The sequence below is a fragment of the Vulpes lagopus genome, chromosome 24, assembly GCF_018345385.1.
Source record: "Vulpes lagopus strain Blue_001 chromosome 24, ASM1834538v1, whole genome shotgun sequence".
Classification (NCBI taxonomy): domain Eukaryota; kingdom Metazoa; phylum Chordata; class Mammalia; order Carnivora; family Canidae; genus Vulpes; species Vulpes lagopus.
Genome location: NC_054847.1, coordinates 8,412,064 through 8,431,476, shown reverse-complemented (window position 1 = coordinate 8,431,476; position 19,413 = coordinate 8,412,064). Strand labels below are relative to the sequence as shown.

Sequence of the window (19,413 nt, the reverse complement as noted above, 5' to 3'; positions counted from 1 at the left end):
ACGGCGGGCGCTGGGGGCGGGGCCTGGGGCGGGGGCGGGGGCGGGGGCGGGGGCGGGGCCGGGGCCGGGGCCGGGGCCGGGGCAGGGGGCAGGCGGAGTGCGGGGCTGCCCGAGGACGCGGGCCCCTCCCGCCCGCCCGCAGCTCACCTGTGCCGATCTGCGCCTTGAACCGATCCTGCAGCCGGGTGACCAGCGCGGACAGGATGTCCATGCCGAGGAGGACCACCTGCAAGGGGAGACACCGGGAAGCCGTGAGCCGCCGCCCTGGGCCCGGCCCGGCCCGGCAGCTCCCAGGACGCCGCCCCCATTCCCCGGTCGGACGCGGTCGGAGCCCCCGGGGCGCGAGCCGACTGCGCCGTGGACGGCCGTGAAGGCGGCTACTCCGGCGCACCAGGGGCTGCTCACAGCTTCAGGAGAAAACGGTCGGTGACGGGAAACGGGAAGAAAGAACAAATAACAAAAAACCCGGCCACGAAGAGAACCCGTCCGAGGCGCCCGGACCGGCGCGGACACCGAGCCGCGGCCCCGCCCCCCCGCGGCCCCGCCCCCCGCGGCCGCGCCCCGAGGCCCCGCCCCGGCGAGTAAAGCGTATGCAAATTACCCGCAGCCGGTGCGTGGCCTTCTGGGTAAAACCAAGCAGCCTATTCGCCGCCTTCGAAAGCCTCCGAAAGCAAGAAGTCGCTGATGTGCTTCGGGGGCTGCGTCCACTGAGGGCAGGCGAGCTACCAGGCGGCCAGGCCGGCGGCCGCGGCGCAGTCACCGCAACCCTACCCGGTGTCGGCGCTCCCTGCCTGCGGCGCACGCACGCCCGCCGCCAACCATCCTTTTCTTGGGGTTGCGCTACTGTCCAATGAGCGCGTAGCGAGGGCAGTACTGCTGACGCCTGCACAACACGCCCGCACCGGCTAAGGCTCCGCCTTATCTCGGTGCAATTTTTGGAAAAAAGAAAACCCTCTTTTCCACGACTTTGAGGTGTAACGACAGCTCGAGCACTTGCGAGGGGCCGCCCGCGTTGCCGCGGCCCGTCGCCAGGGGGAGCTGCAGGCTCAACGTTCCCCCCCAACAGGCTTAGTGGTTTCTCTAAACCTTCAACTAACTCGTAACTTAAACTCCGCGGCTGCGGCTGCGGTTACTCCCGCCGGTTTCCCCCGACTGCTCAGGAGTCTGATCTACCCGCAAGGTCCCTTCCGTGCTTCAGTGTGTGGTCAGCAGGAGCCCTGAGCCACCTTAGCAAACGCGCTCCTCCCTACGCAGCCGTCCTCAGGGGAGACGCGACTTCACGGAGACGTGACCCAAAGCTACACGTGGAGTGGTCCGGTATCCTCCAGAACAAATACATGAACAAGACTGAGGCAGTGATGATGATGCAAGGGATGACGTCACGATTCCTTTCCAATGTCTGCCCCTGCGTTTTGCATCTTGGAAATACAAAGACTGCGGGCGCTCCCATGCAGCTCGGAACCCACGGCTTCAAAACCGCCCGATAAAATGCTTAGTAAGTAAATAAACAAGGGGCCCCTGCGTGGCTCAGTGGTTGAGCATCTGCCTTTGGCTCAGGTCATGATCCCGGGGTCCTGGGATGCAGCTCCCTGTGAGGAGCCTGCTTCTCCCTCTGCCTGTGTCTCTGCCTCTTTCTCTGTGTTTCCCACGAATAAATAAATAAAATCTTAAAAAAAAAAAAAAAACACCCAATAATCAGGGCATGAGCTGTCCTTGCAAGGGACTGGCACCTAGAAGATACCAGGAAATAATTCTAAAAAGTTTTTATAAAGAGAACAGTGGTTTGTAAAGTTTTTAAAGATACGTAATGGTACAAAACATTTAAAACAGTAGCTTTACTTATCAGCTGAAGAGGATTTAGGCATCACACTGACTTCCTTCCAAAGAGTACACTATGGAAGTAAAGAATAATTTTATGGTGGAGAAACCTAACATCACCTCAACCTTAAAAAGGGTCAATATCAACAGTCACAAATCATGCTGACAGCATATATGCTTGCTGTGGTGTGATTAAAATGATACTTTACAGGACACCTGGTGGCTCAGCAGTTAAGTGTATCCGCCTTCCTGCCTTCCTGCTCAGGGCATGATCCTGGAGACCCAGGATCGAGTCCCACACCAGGCTCCCTGCATGGAGCTTCCTTCTCTCTCTGCCTCTGTCTCTGCCTCTGTGTGTGTGTGTGTGTGTGTGTGTGTGTGTGTGTGTCTAATGAATAAATAAATAAAATCTTTAAAAAAAATGGCACTTTACATCTGTGATGTCCTTCTCAAAACCCATAAGCCTAATCTAATCATGAGAAAAACATCAAATTCCCATAGAGGGACATCCTACAAAATACTGACCAGTACTGTCAAGGTCACCTAAAACATGGAAGTCCAAGATACTGTCATAACCTAGAGGTGCCCAGGGACACATGATGACTAACTGTAATGTGGCAGCCTGAGTGGGATCCTGGAAGAGATAAAAGCAGGAAAAATGTGAGGAATTCTGAATAAACTATGGACTTGAGTGAATAGTGATGCATCAATATTTATTAATTGTAACAACTACACCATACTAATGTCAGATATTAATAGGGAGGCGGGGTGTGGGGTGCTACACGGGGCTCTCTATACTACCCTCATAGTTTTTCTGTGAATCCAAAACCATCCTAAACATTAAACCTTGTACTTTAAAAACAGAGGCCATCCATTAATTGGAATTGGCTTTTCCCTGATGAAATGCTAAACATGAGTATGGCTGTGTCACTGGTTGGAGGTGGAAGTGTTACTTATTACAGTTACTTATTACAAAATACTAAAAATGCTGTCTTCAGGTTCTCACCACATCCCTTCCTAACTCATTCCCCCTAAAGTAGAAGAGGGCTGTTATTACACCTTCATTTTGAATGAATTCAAAATTCTATCAGATATCAGAGCCCTTTTTGGTTAAACCACCTGTGAAATTTGAGGGAACATACAGACTTTTTCATCTTTTCCAGGATGGAAGTTTACTTGGTAGGTTTGACCAGATCTGGCATAGCTAAATCCTAGAGAGTAAATTTCAAAAAGGTTTGCCAAGGGACACCTGGGTGGCTCAGCGGTTTAGCGCCGCCCTCAGCTCAGGGCGTGATCCTAGGCTCCCTGCATGGAGCTTCCTTCTCTCTCTGCCTGTGTCTCTGCCTCTCTCTGTCTTTCATGAATAAATAAATAAAATCTTTAAAAACAACAAAACTAAATTTAAAAAGCCTTGCCCAGACAGACTGGGGAGTCCAGAGACTCCCCAAGAAGCCTAGGTTGGCAGATGTAGCTAAGGCCCAGTGAAATAGGACAGGGGAGAACAGAAGAGAGTCCCAGGCACCTTCACAGCAGAATAAACTACTACTTTGGAAGGAAGCAAAGGGGTTCGTTTATAGTTGTCCAGTTCACCCTGAGTCACAGCCCCAGGGGGCAAGGAAGGGCATCATCACCCACAAACGTTTATCTTCACAGCTCAGGCCCTGCTCCTGTTTCCATTTCCTTACTGAAGAAAGAAATACATGGATAAAGTCATTGCCCAGAAGACCATAATTTTTGGCTATGAAGCCTCTGTGTGCCTCAATTTCCTACCTATAAAATGGAGACAACAGTAACAGCTACCTCAGGCATCACTATGTGTATGTGAAGTGCTTGACATGGTGCTCGGTGCATGGTGAGGGCTACACTACACACCTGGTGGCAGTTATCACCAGCTCACAGTCACTGCCATAAGCATGGGCGATAGTTACCGGTCAGTGGTCCAGCAGAGGCCTGGGATTCCTGATGACAAGAGACTCAGCTGGCACAGAAGACTTCCAAGAAAGAGTCACACTACGTGAGGCTAAATTTGGAAAAACTAGCCTCGCACCAAAGGGAAGGACAACCTCTAAGCAGAGGGCAGTGTGCATGCAAAGATGTGAGGCAGGTGCCACAAAGGGGAAAGCTGGAGGGGAGGGCAGGAAGCTCCCAAAGGGCCTCAGACATGTCTGGAAGACAGTGAGCAGCCTCTGAAGGGCTATACCAGTAAAGAGGGAGTGCCAGGGAGCTGCAGTTTTATAGACAGGACAGGGTGAGCAGCATGAGGAAGGTGGTCTGGGAGAGACAGGGCAGGGGCAGGGAGGTGACCGGGCTCACACCCAGCACTTCAGGCCTTTAGTTTTCACTAAGCCATTAAGTCTGCATTACCTTTAAGTGCCTCCTTCAATATTCTTTTTCGTTTTCTGAGTTTATACTTGTTTCCACAGCAGAACCCCTCAAATGAAAGAAATGCTGTGCCTTGTATTTCTTCAAAATTTCCATAATATATATAGCATAATAGTGAATTCATGGTAAATGGTCAGTAAACCCCTACTATACTAAACAAAAACAAGTTACTTTACTAATTAGTAATGAATTCATTTGATGGAGGAGTTCTCAAGGTCTGACACAATTCCTTTATCCTATAACTTTAAAAAAAATGCTTTGAAAAGGAGCTTGTAATTGCTAAGTAACTCAGACTAACTCTTATGCTGAAAACAATGAAAACTCCTAAATTATAAAAGAATATCTGCTTGGAAACATCAGAGGACAAGGAAGGCAAAGAAAAGATACCAGGTCATAAAACATAAGTAAACTAAAATCCAGAGGGATGAGCACGCAGCAAATGGTTGACTTTTGCCCTCATGCCATTTAAACACTGGGAAAGGACAACTGAGACACTGAGAATTGTTTTCAGTGATCATGTGGATCTAGGAAAACAAAGGTTGGATTCCAGAGCCCTCAAAGGTTGGTAGCCTGGATAGCACCCTATCCCTTGAATCCAAATGGCTAGACCTTAGGAGAGTGAATTGAAAGTAAAGCAGCCTTCCGATGGACCACAGACCAGCTTCCAGGAATCTGATTGGTCAAAATATATATATATATAAATCCCTGACATCAGATGATCTTAGATTAGTGGGGCCCTAAAGCCCCTGGCAGATGAAAATCCCAATCACTTCCAGATGGAGAGATCATCCTAATCCAGCCCTCAATTTACTTCTATAAACAACTTTCAGATGTAATGTCCAAAACATAACCAAAGATAACCAGACACACTCAACAACTATAAATGAAAACTAGCAGAAACACACCATACATGAACTACGCACATGAAAATAATCAGAAAGAGAATTTAAAATAATAATTCTGGGTTGCCTGGCTGGCTTAGTCAGTAGTGTATGTGACTCTTGATCTCAGGGTCATGAGTTCAAGTCCTATGAAGTCCTACAAGAGTTACTCTAAAAATATATAATAATACTTACTATGTGTAAGAAGATAAAACACGTGATTAAAATTTGGGGGACAGAAAGTACTTCTAAAAAAGTGACATCAATTTTTAAAAGCACCAAATACTACAATATCCAAAATTCAGTCCTCGATGGATAGGCTTAAAAGCACACTGGATGCTAAGTCTGCAGACAAAAAAAAAAAAAAAGGATTTCAAAAAGGGAAGTCAGCAACAGCAGGTAAAAAGCAATAGTTGATACCCATTTGGATCACTATAATAACAAAAAAAGGAAGGGAGGGAGGAAATAACAAGTGGTGGGGAGGACATGGAGAAATTAGAATATCTGGTACACCACTGGTAGAAATATTAAGCAGTGCAGTCACTGTGAAAAATGATATGATGGCTACTCAAAGAACAAAACACAAAATTAACATATGATCCAGCAATTCCACTTCTGGGTATATACCCAAAAGGAGTGAAAGCAGGGTTCCAACAGATACTTGTACACTTATGTTCCTAGCAGCAATATTAAAAGCGGAAAGAGCCAAATTTTGACACAAGTGTGAAATCAAGCATCATACTTAATGAGCTACTGGAAACAAAAATTAGATGTATAAAACTCTCAAAGAAGCAAAACTGTCATTATAAATGGAAAATGTAACTACAAGTAGAAAAATCTAGAAGATCTACAAATACAAAATTAAAAACTGAGGGGCACCTGGGTGGCTCAGTCAGTTAAGCATCTGCCTTCAGTTCAGGTCATGATCCCAGGGTCCTGGGATAGAGCCTCACATCAGGACCCCCACTCAGCAGAGAGTCTGCTTCTCCCTCTGTGCATATGTTCTCTCTCTCAAATAAATAAAATCTTTAAAAAAAAATGAGCTAAGTCAATATACAAGAGAAATCAATTACATTTCCGTACAAGAAGCCAAAAAGGAAAAAGTTCAAGTTTTCATATTCGACTGCACAAAAATAAATGCCTAGGAATAATCTAGCCAAAATAAATATATACCCAAAAAGTTATGGAACAATTAAAAAAAATTAAAGAGGACTAAAATAAATGAAAAGGTAAACTACAGGTTGATATACTCACTACTATGAAATTTTCATTTTTGTCAAATTGATCTACATTGAGTAAGATTTCAGTCAAAATCTCAACTAAAATATATTTTTAAAAACTTCTCAAGTTGATTCCAAAATCTGTGTGGAAATGTCAATGGCAAGAGTGACAAAAACTTGCTCCCACTGTACATCAACATTTATTATAAAATGGCAATACTTAAGGTAATATGCTATCAGGTCAAGAAAAAACAAATATATCAACAGAACAGAATAAACAAACAGACTCACGTATATATGGGCACTTAACTTATGACAATGGGGCATAGTGAGAACAGGGCCACTCTTTTAAATAAACCTCCCTGGGCAACTGAATATAACTGAATATATGGAATAAAAAAAGAAACTAACTGCTATCTCATACCATACACAAAAATGAATTCCTGGTAACAATATAAGTGTGAAAACATAAAATAATAAGGCTTTTAGAAAATGACCTAAGAAAATAGTAGGGCACAACAAACACAAACCCTAGAGGGAAAGACTGATTGAAGTCTATCAAACTGAAATTAAGAACTTTGGCATACCAAACACTGTAGGAAAGTGAAAACAAGTCACATAGGAAAAAGTTATTTATGAAACAAATAAGCAACAAAAGGCCTGATTCTAGAATATATACATATATCAATCTTGTACAAACTAACCAATAGGCAATCCAGAACAAAAACGGGCAAAATATCTGAAAAGACACTTCATAAAAGACAGCAATGGTCAGAAGTACACAAAAAGTTGCCCAGTTTCCATTAATCAGCAGAGAAATGCAAATTGAAAGTATAAGGAGACATTACTACTTACTTCCCAGAATGGCTAAGTAAAAGACTGACAAGACCAAGTATCAACAAGAACATGGAAACTCTCATACATTCTGGTAGGAATGTGAACTGGTACAACCAACACTTAAGAAAACACTTTGGGGGGGGATCCCTGGGTGGCTCAGTGGTTTAGCGCCCGCCTTTGGCCCAGGGCGTGTTCCTGGAGACCTGGGATCGAGTCCCACATCGGGCTCCCTGCATGGAGCCTGCTTCTCCCTCTGCCTTTGTCTCTGCCCCTCTCTCTGTGTGTCTCTCATGAATAAATAAATAAAATCTTTAAAAAAAAAAAAAAACTAAACGCCCTAAAGTGAAGCGTTCAGGGTTGTTTCCACTTAAAAGAAAGGAAAGAAAGAAAAGAAAGAAAGAAAAGAAAAGAAAAGAAAAGAAAAGAAAAGAAAAGAAAAGAAAAGAAAAGAAAAGAAGAAAAGAAAAGAAAACACCTTGGTATTATCCACCAAATTTGTAGCAATTCCACCACTAGAAATACGCCGAAATAGATATACATGTACATATATTACAGGCGAAGTATACAAAATTTCTCAGGGCAGCACTATTTATAATAGCCTAAAACTAGAAATCCATGAGGCCCCTACTGCAGAATGTAGGACTTGTAGTTTTCATACTAAAGAATACAATAAATAAAAACAAATGAATCATAAGCATACTCAATTATGCAGATAAATCTCATAACAAGTGAAAAGGCCAGACACAAAGTATCTATATATTTTTATGAAATTCAAAAACAAGCAAACATGAACTATGATTTTAAAGTGCATTTTCGTGTAATAAAACTAAAAAGGGAAGCAAGAAAGTGATTATATAAAAGTCAGGGAGAGTGTCTGCTTTGGGATATGTTCTCCTTCTTTTCCAGAGTACCAATTAAACAGCGTTAGCTTTCTCACAACTCACAACACATGTCTTTGTGTTTCATGCACTTTCTTTCTACATATAGTTCACAATTTTTTTTGAAGTTTAAAAACTAAAAAAGCCGTAGTGTTTCTGGACCCCTTGACCTATAAGTCTGTGGCAAGTGGCTAGGCTTTGTCTCTGCCTCACGTACTTTCCAAACCACCAGTGAAAACACCAAAATAGAAGCCACTACAATTCTCCTTCTGGACAGTGTAACATCTGCTCATTGATCAAAGAAAGAAATACTAAATCCTTTCCCCCAAAAAAACATAGGAGACAAGTTAGGTAGGAAGACCACTGCAGGGATACCTGGGTGGCTCAGTCAGTTAAGCGTAAGCCTTCAGCTCAGGTAATGATCTCCGGTCCTGGGACTGAGCCCCGCATCAGACTCCCTGCTCAGTGGGGAGTCTGCTTCTCCTTCTCCCTCTGCTTCCCACTCCCCCTCCTGTATGCTTTCTCTCTCTCTCAAGCAAATAAATAAAATCTTACAAAAAAAAAAAAAAAGGCTCCTGGATGGCTCAGTTGGTTAAGTGTCTGCCTTTGGCTCAGGTCATAACAGCAGGGTCCCAGGATCGAGTCTCGCATCAGGCTCCCTGCTCCTCAGGGAGCTTGCTTCTCCCTCTGTCTCTGCCTCCCTCTTTCTCTGTTTCTCATGAATGAATAAATAAATCTTAAAAAAAAATAATAAATAAGGAAGACCACTGCATTTCTTAAGCTTCAGAAGATTGGACTGGCTTGAGTAAATATAATATTTTGCATTCATATTGTACTTTGCTGTTTTTTTTTAAGATTTTATTTATTCATTCATGAGAGACACAGAGAGAGAGAGGCAGAGACACAGGCAGAGGGAGAAGCAGGCTCCATGCAGGGAGCCTGATGTGGGGCTCGATCCCGGGTCTCCAGGATCACACCCCGGGCTGAAGGCGGTGCTAAACCACTGGGCAACTGAGGCTGCCTTACTTTGCTGTTTTTAAGGCACTCTGGGGTGAATCTGAATAATCTCACAACAACCTGAAATATAGACTGTACTATCCTGAATTTGCAAATGAGGAAAATAAAGCCCAAAGAGGTAAAAAGACTTACCAGAAGTCATGAAGTTGGGATAGTGACGGAACTGAAAATAAACCCAAGCCCCCTGATCTTATCAAGACCATCTGAGTAGAGCAAAATCACAATATCCAAAACCCCGTGCTTATCATCTTTCTTATCTCTCTCTAGCTGGCTTACATATGACCTTGAACAAGACACAGCACTTCTCTGCCTGTAATACCAGATAACCTCCCAGGTCGGCCTCAGCTGTACACTTCTCTGATGTCCTGATAGTGCCCAGAACAGGAGAAAGTTGCAGGGCTTTGTCACATAGATCTGGGATCGAATACCACTCTACCACCCCTACTGGCCAGCTGGGCTACTCCATCTCCAGGCCCCACAAGCTTCATCGGTAAGATCAGAACAATTGTACCTTACAGAATATACATGAGGGTTAAGAGTTTTAACACACACCTGTAATGCAGTAGACATTCAGTAAGTGCCTCTTCCCTTCTTTATGAGGCACTTAAGAAGAAAATAACTTAAGAAAAAAAAGAAAGAAAGCCTGGCCTCACAGAGGAGGACCATAGTAGAACAAAGAAGAAAGTAATACCCCAAATCTGTCACTCAACAAGAACTCTATTAACATTTTGATGATTGTCCCAAAAGACATCTCTGCATATGCACATTTCCATGTAATTTCACATAAACAAGTGAGAGAGAGATAGAGGCAGATAGATGTAGAGATTTTGTTGCTTAATATGCCATGGAAGTCTTCCCAAACTAACAGTAAAGGACCTATACCTCCATCTGCAGTAGCTGTCTGATACCCTGTTGTATCATTAACACTGATCCACTTTCCCAAAGTAATGCTGGCATTCAGGTCTGTTTAGAATTTTTTACTATCTCAGACAATTCCTTGATGGGTACTCCCTTCCACACGTGTACATGGTTATCTCCTGAGGACAAATTCTGAAAAGGACAACTGCTCGGTCAAAGGGAACACACACTGTACACTTGATGAGGTCTATTTTTAACATAATGCACTAGATGCCCTGTGGGGCTACAGGCTGCTGACTTCTACAGATCTGCTGGTTATTTTAAAAGACTCTATATCACAACCTTATTAAATAAGGAGGAAATTAATTAGCACTCTATGCTGCATTCACTTTTAATTCCAAGAATAAGAGCACAATACAAATACAAAAAAAAAAAAAAAAGGATATGAGAAAGTCAGTGACTTTGCATATTCACATGTAGGATGGGGAGAATTATTCATCCAAACTGATTGTCCTTCAAAGTAGTCATGTGAGGGAGTCCCTGTGACCCTCATCCCAGTGATAATGCTACCAGAGATTCCTCTAGAATGGGCTCCAGAGCTGTAAGTCTGTTAAAATATCAGTCATTAATAGTAGACTAATGGGACTAATCAAGTTATCAGCTTGTTACCTGTCATTGCCCACATATAAGGATTTTACCAATGGTAAAGGAACTTCCATCACCTTATTTTTATGTATAAGCATCAATAGGCCAGGTGAGGCTAGAAGGCACAGTCTGAATAGAGAGAGAGGCAGTTAGTAAAAACAGATCTAGTCTCATATAACTTTGAGCAGTGACAGAAACATTCTGTCTCTGCGCCATCCAATGCAGCAGCCACTAGCCACATGTGGCTACTGAGCAATAGAAACATGAGTGTGAATGAGAAACAGAGCTCTAAATTTTACTTAAAACATGAAGTTACCTAACTTTACATAGCCACAGGAGGCCCACAGCTACCATGCTGGACAGCACAGCTCCACACCAATGGTTGCGAGCGTGAGCTGGTAAAAACCCAGGTCAGTGTGTGAGAGGGGCAGGGGAACACCTCCCAAAGCTCTGCTCACGTGACACCATGTTAGCGATAAGGTGACTGTAGGCCAGATTTTCTGGTTATCTGGTATTACAGGCAGATCTCCAGATCTTCAACACTGGCAACTTCCTAAATGAATTCTAAGGCACCGGTAACAAACAAAGAAAACATGCTGGGGGTCAAATCCAGCCAAAGACCCCTAAATCTGCAACTTCTCTCTTCCAGATACATCTCATAAATGTAAGATCAGGCACCAAAACATTCAGTTGTCTAAGGGATGAAGCAAAGATTCCAGCTGCCCCTGGGCTGAGCAACACCAATCAGCCAGCAAGGCTCACAGCTCTGGCCCCTGCCCCACAATCTCCCAAGAGTCTCCCCATGCTCCTCCTCCAAGGCCCCGGTCCTGATCCTTCCAGCAGAATTTTTTAGCTAGCCCAGTCTAGGAGATCTTCCAGTCTCCTGAGTCCACGCAGGCCAAGACCTGCATCTCTCTCCAGCTCCTTTACATGCATCTCTCCAAAACGACTACTAACTACTCAAAGCAGGATGGTTCCTCATACATGAGGCTTTCTCATTCCCACCCACTTCCCAAGAGATAGCAAAGGCATGGGGGGCAAGTAGGCCAGGAGGCACAGGGAGAATCAACTGCTACCTTGCATACAGTCTCCTTATTATATTATTTAATCCTCACAACAATATCTTGAGCCAAATACCACACCTATAAATATCCCTACTTTACAGATGAGGAAGCAGGCAACTGGGCAAAGTCATTCAGCTATTAAGTGGCTCAAGTAATATCCATTAATCAATCAGTCTTACAAAAGGGCAAACCAAGAATGCTAAGATTGTAATGACAAAGTCTGCGACTCGTATGTGCATGCTTACCCCAGAGAACCATCTGCCCACTGCCTACTGGTACTAGCAAAAAGTGGGCATTGTTCCCAGCAGCCAAATAGTGGTGGCAAACCAAATATCCATCAACTGGTGAACAGATAAAGTACAGTACATCCATACAACTAAATACCATTCAACAGGGACGCCTGGGTGGCTCACTGGTTGAGCGTCTGTCTTTGGCTCTGGGAGTGATCCTGGAGTCCCGGCATCGAGTCCCACGTCAGGCTCCCTACATGGAGCCTGCTTCTCCCTCTGCCTGTGTCTCTGCCTCTTTCTCTCTGTGTCTCTCATGAATAAATAAATAAATAAATAACCTTTAAAAAAAAAATAAATACATAAATGCCATTCAACAATAAAGAGGAACAAAGGACTGATACACGCTACAATACAGATGAACATAGAGGCTACATACAAGAAATCAGACACAAAAGAGGACATATTGTATGATTTTGTTTATACGAAATGTCCAGAAAAGGCAAATCTACAGGCACAGAAAGTAGACAAATAATTGCCTACAGCTAGGGGTGGGAATGGGACTGACTGCAGCTGGGGATTGGGGGTCTTTTGAGAGCAATGGGGAAATGTGCAACTTTGTAAATTTACTAAAAATAACTGATACATGAAACAGATGAATTTTATGATACATAAATTATACCTCTATAATTCTGTTTTTTATTTTATTTTTTTAAGATTTTATTTACTCATGATAGACAGAGAGAGAGAGCGAGAGAGAGAGAAAGAGAGAGAGAGGCAGAGACACAAGCAGAGAGAGAAGTAGGCTCCATGCAGGGAACCCGATGCAGGACTCGATCCTGGGACCCCAGGATCACGCCCCGGGCCAAAGGGCAGGCGCCAAACCGCCGAGCCACCCAGGGATCCCCTATAATTCTGTTTTTTAAAAATATCAGTTTGGGGCACCTGGTGGCACAGTTGGTTAAGTGTCCTACTCTTGGTTTCGGCTCAGGTCGTGATCTTAGGGTCATGGGATCAAGCCCCATGTCAGGCTCCGCACTCAGAATAGAGTCGGCTTGAGTCTCAAGTTTTCTCTCTCCTTCCGCCCACCGCTCCCCACCCCCCCACCCCCACCAATATGCCATGGAAGTCGGCTTGAGTCTCTCTAAAGACTCTCTAAAATAAATAAATAAATCTTTTTTTAAAAAAAAATCAGTTACCGGGCTTAAAAGAACTGATCCTTCTGGTGACTGGATCATGAAGAACTGATGACATCTGCCAAAGGCAAGTACTGATTATTCATTGATCCAGAAACACTGGATCAATGATGTTGCAGAAGGAAAAGCAAGGCCACAGGTCAGGTCAGAGCTTGTGCAGAGCAAAAGTCCTTCCCAATTCTCCTGAGAACTCTGAAGAGGTCATGGTGCACACCAGGCTCAACAGTTCTGCTTGCGGCCCGCTAACCACCCATGGTTTTCCTGAATGGGCTATGCTCTTTCCTTACATGTGTCCCTGCCTGAAACATTCTACTTTCCCTCTCTGTACACTCTTCTCTTCTTTCAGGGCTCTCTTCAAGCACCATGAATTCCAATGCCCTCCCATTTATATCCACTAGCCCGAAACAGAAAGCTGTGTTTCCAGCATCCCCACCATACACAGTTCTTCTAGCTGTCAGACTCAAGGGACCTCTGGTTTTTATTTTTTTTTTAATTAATTTTTATTGGTGTTCAATTTACCAACATACAGAAAAACACCCAGTGCTCATCCCGTCAAGTGTCCACCTCAGTGCCCGTCACCCATTCCCCTCCAACACCCGCCCTCCTCCCCCCTTCCACCACCCCTAGTTCGTTTCCCCGAGTTAGGAGTCTTTATGTTCTGTCTCCCTTCCTGATATTTCCCAACATTTCTTCTCCCTTCCTTTATATTCCCTTTCACTATTATTTATATTCCCCAAATGAATGAGAACATACACTGCTTGTCCTTCTCCGATTGACTTATTTCACTCAGCATAATACCCTCCAGTTCCATCCACGTTGAAGCAAATGGTGGGTATTTGTCGTTTCTAATGGCTGAGGAATATTCCATTGTATACATAAACCACATCTTCTTTATCCATTCATCTTTCGATGGACACCGAGGCTCCTTCCACAGTTTGGCTATTGTGGCCATTGCTGATAGAAACATCGGGGTGCAGGTGTCCCGACGTTTCATTGCATCTGAATCTTTGGGGTAAATCCCCAACAGTGCAATTGCTGGGTCGTAGGGGACCTCTGGTTTTTAAACCATTTTTCTGCCTAGTGCCTTGAGTCTAGACTTTAAGTTTCTGTAAGGCAGGTTCTGCATCTTCTCCATCTCTGTATCATCAGTGTCAACCATAATGCTAGCAAATCTGGGGAGGTGAGGGTGGATAGAAAGTGGTTGGATATGACAGTAATAATAGTGCAAATTGTTATTTAGTTCATGTTTGAACTAAGCATTGCATTAACAATCCAAAATACAGTAACTGGCATTAAGACCCTCTCACTTCCTCCTACTTTTATCCTTGTTTCCACCCTGTCCTCATTCCATCTATTCTCACCACACAACCAGAGGTCCTTTTAAATATTTTTTTTGTTTGTTTATTTTAGAGAAAGAGAGAGAGAGCAGGGGAAGGGCAGAGGGGAGGGAGAGAGAAAAAATCTCAAGCAGACTCTATGCTGGGCATGAACCCTGACATGGGGCTCGATCTCATAACCCTACGATTATGACCTGAGCTGAAACCAAGAGTCAGACAGATAGTTATGACTAACCCACCCAGATGCCCCAACCAGAAGGTCCTTTTAAGGGTACTCATATCATGCCACTCCTATGTTCCAAAGCCTTCAATGGCTCCCACGTCGGGTAAGAGAGGGTCTTTACAATGGCCTACAAGCCCTCACAGCCTGACCTCCTATTCCCTCACTAGCTTATGGCTGCCCCTCTCCCTTCAGGGGCCTCCTGGATGTTTGTCAAATGTCCCTCTTTGTACCTGAGTTTCTCTCCCTAGAATGCTTTTCCCCAAGATATCCACTTTGTCTGCCCAGCATCTCATTCCAACCTTTGCTGAACAGCTATCTGTTGGTCAGGTCCATTGCGACCGGCCTACTGAATACTATGGGCGTGTACCACGTGTGTCCACTTTGCTCTGCTTTATTTTTCTCCAAAGCATTTATACTCTCTAGTACTCTATAAAATTCACTCAGTTAACTTGCTTATGGGTTCTTTCTTCCAAGTAGAACATAAGCTCTACAAAGAAAGTCATTTTCATCTAATTATTCATTACTAGTGTCCAGAACCTTGTTTGTTTTTTTAAAATGCTGGCGACTTCTGTGAATGCTGAGCCTTACCCTAGGTTCCACGAGAGCAGGTGGTAGAATTTATTCCTTCCTGGTTAGTAGTGCAGGTGCTAAATTCTGCTGGGGCCCATCTCAGTTGATACTTTAAAGCAGAGACCTCTACTTTGATTGCACATCCTTATTAGAGTACTTCATATGCATATTTCTTTATAATCTTAAAATCTGCTGTTATGCAGATATACAGTAAAATTATAAAGTACATGAAAAATTCAATACTTTTGAAAAACAGAATTGAAAATCAATTTAACAGGGGCTCTAGCATGTTCTTACTGTGGCCCAATGACCTGCCTGGGCCCCATCAAGAAGCCCACTTATCTAAAAGTAAAGCAGCATCCACTGTGAAGTTGTACCTTGCTTTGACTGGAAAGGAGAGAACACCACAACAGAAAGAAATCCTCCAGGGTCCCACTTCCTAGGAAACATCTGTCAATCAGGAGAAAAGTGATTTAAAAAAAAAAAAAAAACATATTCCCAAGTCTCGCAGATTCCAAATTATGATGAATTTCAGAGCTAGCCAAATTCTGGCACACTCTGCACAGATATTTTATAAGAATGATCTTGCAAACCAAAGCTTTCAACATGGCTTGGGTACCTTAAGAACATTTTATGAAAAATCAATCTACTGGACTGCATAATCAACAAAACTACTGCAAAGTACAGATGGCCATTCTCTGTCTGAACTCAAGGAGAAAGCGTTACATAAAGTTACTGTGATGGAGGCAACAAGGTATGGACCACAGCTGGTGAGATGTGCAAACCACACAGCTCAAGACAAACCAGCAGAATGAGCAGTCTTCAGAAACCTAGTACTCGGGGCCCAAGGGGCGAGAAGATCCAAAAAAAAAAAAAAAAAAAAAACACAGAGAATAGTCTTTAGAGTCAGACAAAACTGGGGTTCAGACTGTGGCACCACTATTTTTACTAGCTAGGGGACTCTAATAAAGTTAACACCTCAAAGTTCATATATGAATCTACAAAATGGGATACTAATATCCCCTTCTGCAGGTAACTGGGAGGATTACTGAAGCAATCTATTTAAATTATCAAGCACAGTGAGCCACACACAGTAAACATGGCCCTAATATGTTAAGCTTTGGGACTTTATGAGGTATCAAAATAGAAATATCCTTGGGGCACTGGGTGGCTCAGTTAGTTGAACATCTGCCTCTTGGTTAGGCTCAGGTCATGATCTCAGGGTTGTGAGACTGAGCCCCACATCAGGATCCGTGCTCAGCATGTAGTCTGCTTGTCCCTCTCCAACTACTCCTCCCCTCTGGGCTTGTGCATGTTCTCTCTCTCTCTCTCTCTCTCTCTCTCTCTCTGATAGGGAGGGAGGGAGGGAGGTAGACAGACAAAAATCTTTTTTAATAAAGAAAATAAAAATATCCCGTAGGCAGATGTCTGCTGGCTGAAGCCCAGGAGAAAAGGAAGTCTGAGGTGCAAATATTGGTCTAAGAACCATAAGTATGAATGAGATTCCCCGGTGAGTACATGCAACAACAGATCAAAAACATCCTATTAGAAACCGATAGCAGTACAGCCAACTGGAAGCACCAGAACATTCCCACAAATAGGATGGGAATATAGGAATATTCTGATTAGCATTCTGACAAGCCTTAGCAATACAGTAAGAAAAAAGAATAAAAAGATAGAACTAAAAAATAAAAGACATTATCACCAACACTTGCAAATAATAGTCTACTAAGAAAATACAAAACTATCAACTGAAAATTACTCTGACAACAGAGTAAGTTGGCCAAATATCATACTTATACAGAAAAAATTTTTTTTCATTATGTCTATCAGAACCAGGAAGAAAGTCTAAGGGGAAAAAAATCAAATTTACAACTCCAACAAAAACATATAGTAATTAGGATTGAGCCATAAGACCTATGTGAAGAAACTATAAAAATTTTACTAATGGGCATAAAGAAAGCACAAATAAAGGAAGAGAAATGTCATATTCTTAAAGGAAAAAAAAATAATAAACACAAGTAGGGGCACCTGGGTGGCTCAGTGGTTGAGCACCTGCCTTCAGCTCCGGTAGTGATCATGGGATCCTGGGCCCCTGGGATCGAGTCCCAGGGAGCCTGCTTTTCCCTCTGTCTGTGTCTCTGCCTCTCTTTGTGTCTCTCATGAATAAATAAATAAAATCTTAAAAAAAAAAAAAAGAATAAACACAAGTAAAAGAGAAACAACAAACTGGGCAAAAGCTATTTGTAAAATATGTAGGGAAGGAACACATCCATGACTTAAAAAAAAAAAAACCCTACAATAATTTTTTAAAATAAATATTTATTTTATTTTTTTTTAAATATTTATTTTTAAATGGACAATTCATTCTATATAACATCAATAATCATACAAAGTTGCTCAATCTCACTTACATTCAAAGAACTGCAAAACACAATAATGGTACACCATTTATAACCTATCGGACTGAGACATTTTAAAAGATTAATAATGGCCTATGTGTTTGGAGGGTTCAGAATAACAGACACTAGCATAAGGAGCTTGCAACCCTAGGAAGTGTAACTGATACAGGATCTGGACACACAATTGATAGCTATCAAATTTTTAATATGTATAAAGTCTGACCCAACAAATTCATCTAGGAATCTATTTCAGAAACATTAACACAAGTATGCTAAACAATACAGTTGCATAAAACCGTTGATCACTACAGCATTATTTTGTAGAAGAAAAACATTAAAAATAATTCTGGGACCCCCTCCTGGCTCAGTCAATGGAGAATGTGACTCTTGACCTCACGGTCATGAGTTTGAGCCCCATGTTGGGCATAGATCTTACTTAAAAGTAGTAACAATAATAATATCCATCAACAGATGATTGGGTAAATTAGTTATATGTACATGTGTGCTATCTGAATAATTAAAAGCAGTAACAAATAGGGGCACCTAGGTAGCTCAGTCAGTTGAGCATTCACCTTCTGCTCAAGTCATAATCCGGGGGTCCTGGGATCAGACTCCCTGGCTCAGTGGAGAGTCAGTGTCAGCTGCTCCTTCTCCCTCTCCCTCTTCTCCTTGCTTGTGTGCTCTCTCTCTCAAATAAATAAATAAAATCTTTTAAAATTTTTTTAAATTTTAAAAATTAACAAATACAGTAGCAATGAATAATCCATAAATGAAGTTAGAAAACCACTCCATTTACAACAGCACCAAAAAGAAGAAAATGCTTAGGAATAAGTTTAGCAAGAAAAAAGTGCAAGACTTGCACACTGAAAACTACAAAATAGGAATTCAAGAAGACCTAAATAAACGGAAAGATATCCTCTGTTCGTGGAGAAGACAATACCGCTAAGGTGGCAATATTCCCTAAATTGATCTACAAAGTCAATGCATTTGCTATCAAAATTCCAGCTGCCTTTTTCTGCAAAAATTAACAAGTCACAGTATGGAGTTTAAAAAAGAAAAGCAAACTGCAGCACAGTATGTATCACGTGACCCCCGCCCCTTTTTTTTTAAAGATTTTATGTATTTATTCATGAGAGAGACAGAGAGAGAGAGGGGCAGAGACACAGGCAGAGGGAGAAGCAGGCTCCATGCAGGGAGCCCAATGTGGGACTCGATCCCAGGACTCCAAGGATCACGCCCTGGGCTGAAGGCAGGCGCCAAACCGCTGAGCCACCCGGGGATCCCCCTTATTTGTTTTTTTAAAAAACTTACATGCAATGTTTGTGTACAAGTAACTTTGCATTATAGGGAACAGACTTTTTACCCCTGCACCTCACACATGTCTGTATTATGAAACTTTTACAACAAGCACATATAATTTCATAGTGTTAAGAAAATCATGATAAAAAAAGCTTTTTAATATTTTAAGGATCCTAAGAGCAGCCAGTGACTGACAACCACTGAAGCTACAAGAGAGGTGCGTGTGGATTCATTGTACATTCTACTCTCACGCAGCTTTGAATTTTGCAAAATACAAAGTGAAAGAAAAACAATACAGGTACCTAGATCTTTGATCTTCAGGGTCCAGCCCTCCTTAACTAGTTAGGGATCTGGAATAAGACTCATGACCAATGTTCTGGGAAGAAGAAATCACTCACTGTACTGTATCCTAAGGCCCTCCTGTCCCTTACCCTAAATGCTACAATGCGTTAGGACAGTATCTTGAAGTGCTGTGATCTTATACAACCACTATCAAAGGAAAACCCCAATAAAATAAAACAATACAAGTATCTGGAGTTGAGAGAAGGGCAGGCAAGTC

The 19,413-nt window shown here is 42.8% G+C and overlaps 1 protein-coding gene and 1 non-coding gene across 13 annotated transcripts in view; one reads left to right on the top strand and one right to left on the bottom strand.

Moving 5' to 3' along the window:
• Positions 1 to 19,413, bottom strand: part of CLASP1 (cytoplasmic linker associated protein 1) — a 263,831-nt gene that overhangs the window by 172,417 nt on the left and 72,001 nt on the right. For all 12 annotated transcript variants that reach the window (XM_041739917.1, XM_041739921.1, XM_041739918.1 and 9 more), the window contains exon 3: positions 148 to 226. In XM_041739917.1, the coding sequence (XP_041595851.1) occupies positions 148 to 226 (79 nt within the window). The remainder of the gene's footprint in view (positions 1 to 147; positions 227 to 19,413) is intronic.
• On the top strand, positions 818 to 943 carry LOC121482219. Its single transcript, XR_005985569.1, has one exon. It is a non-coding gene; the product is annotated as a U4atac minor spliceosomal RNA (small nuclear RNA).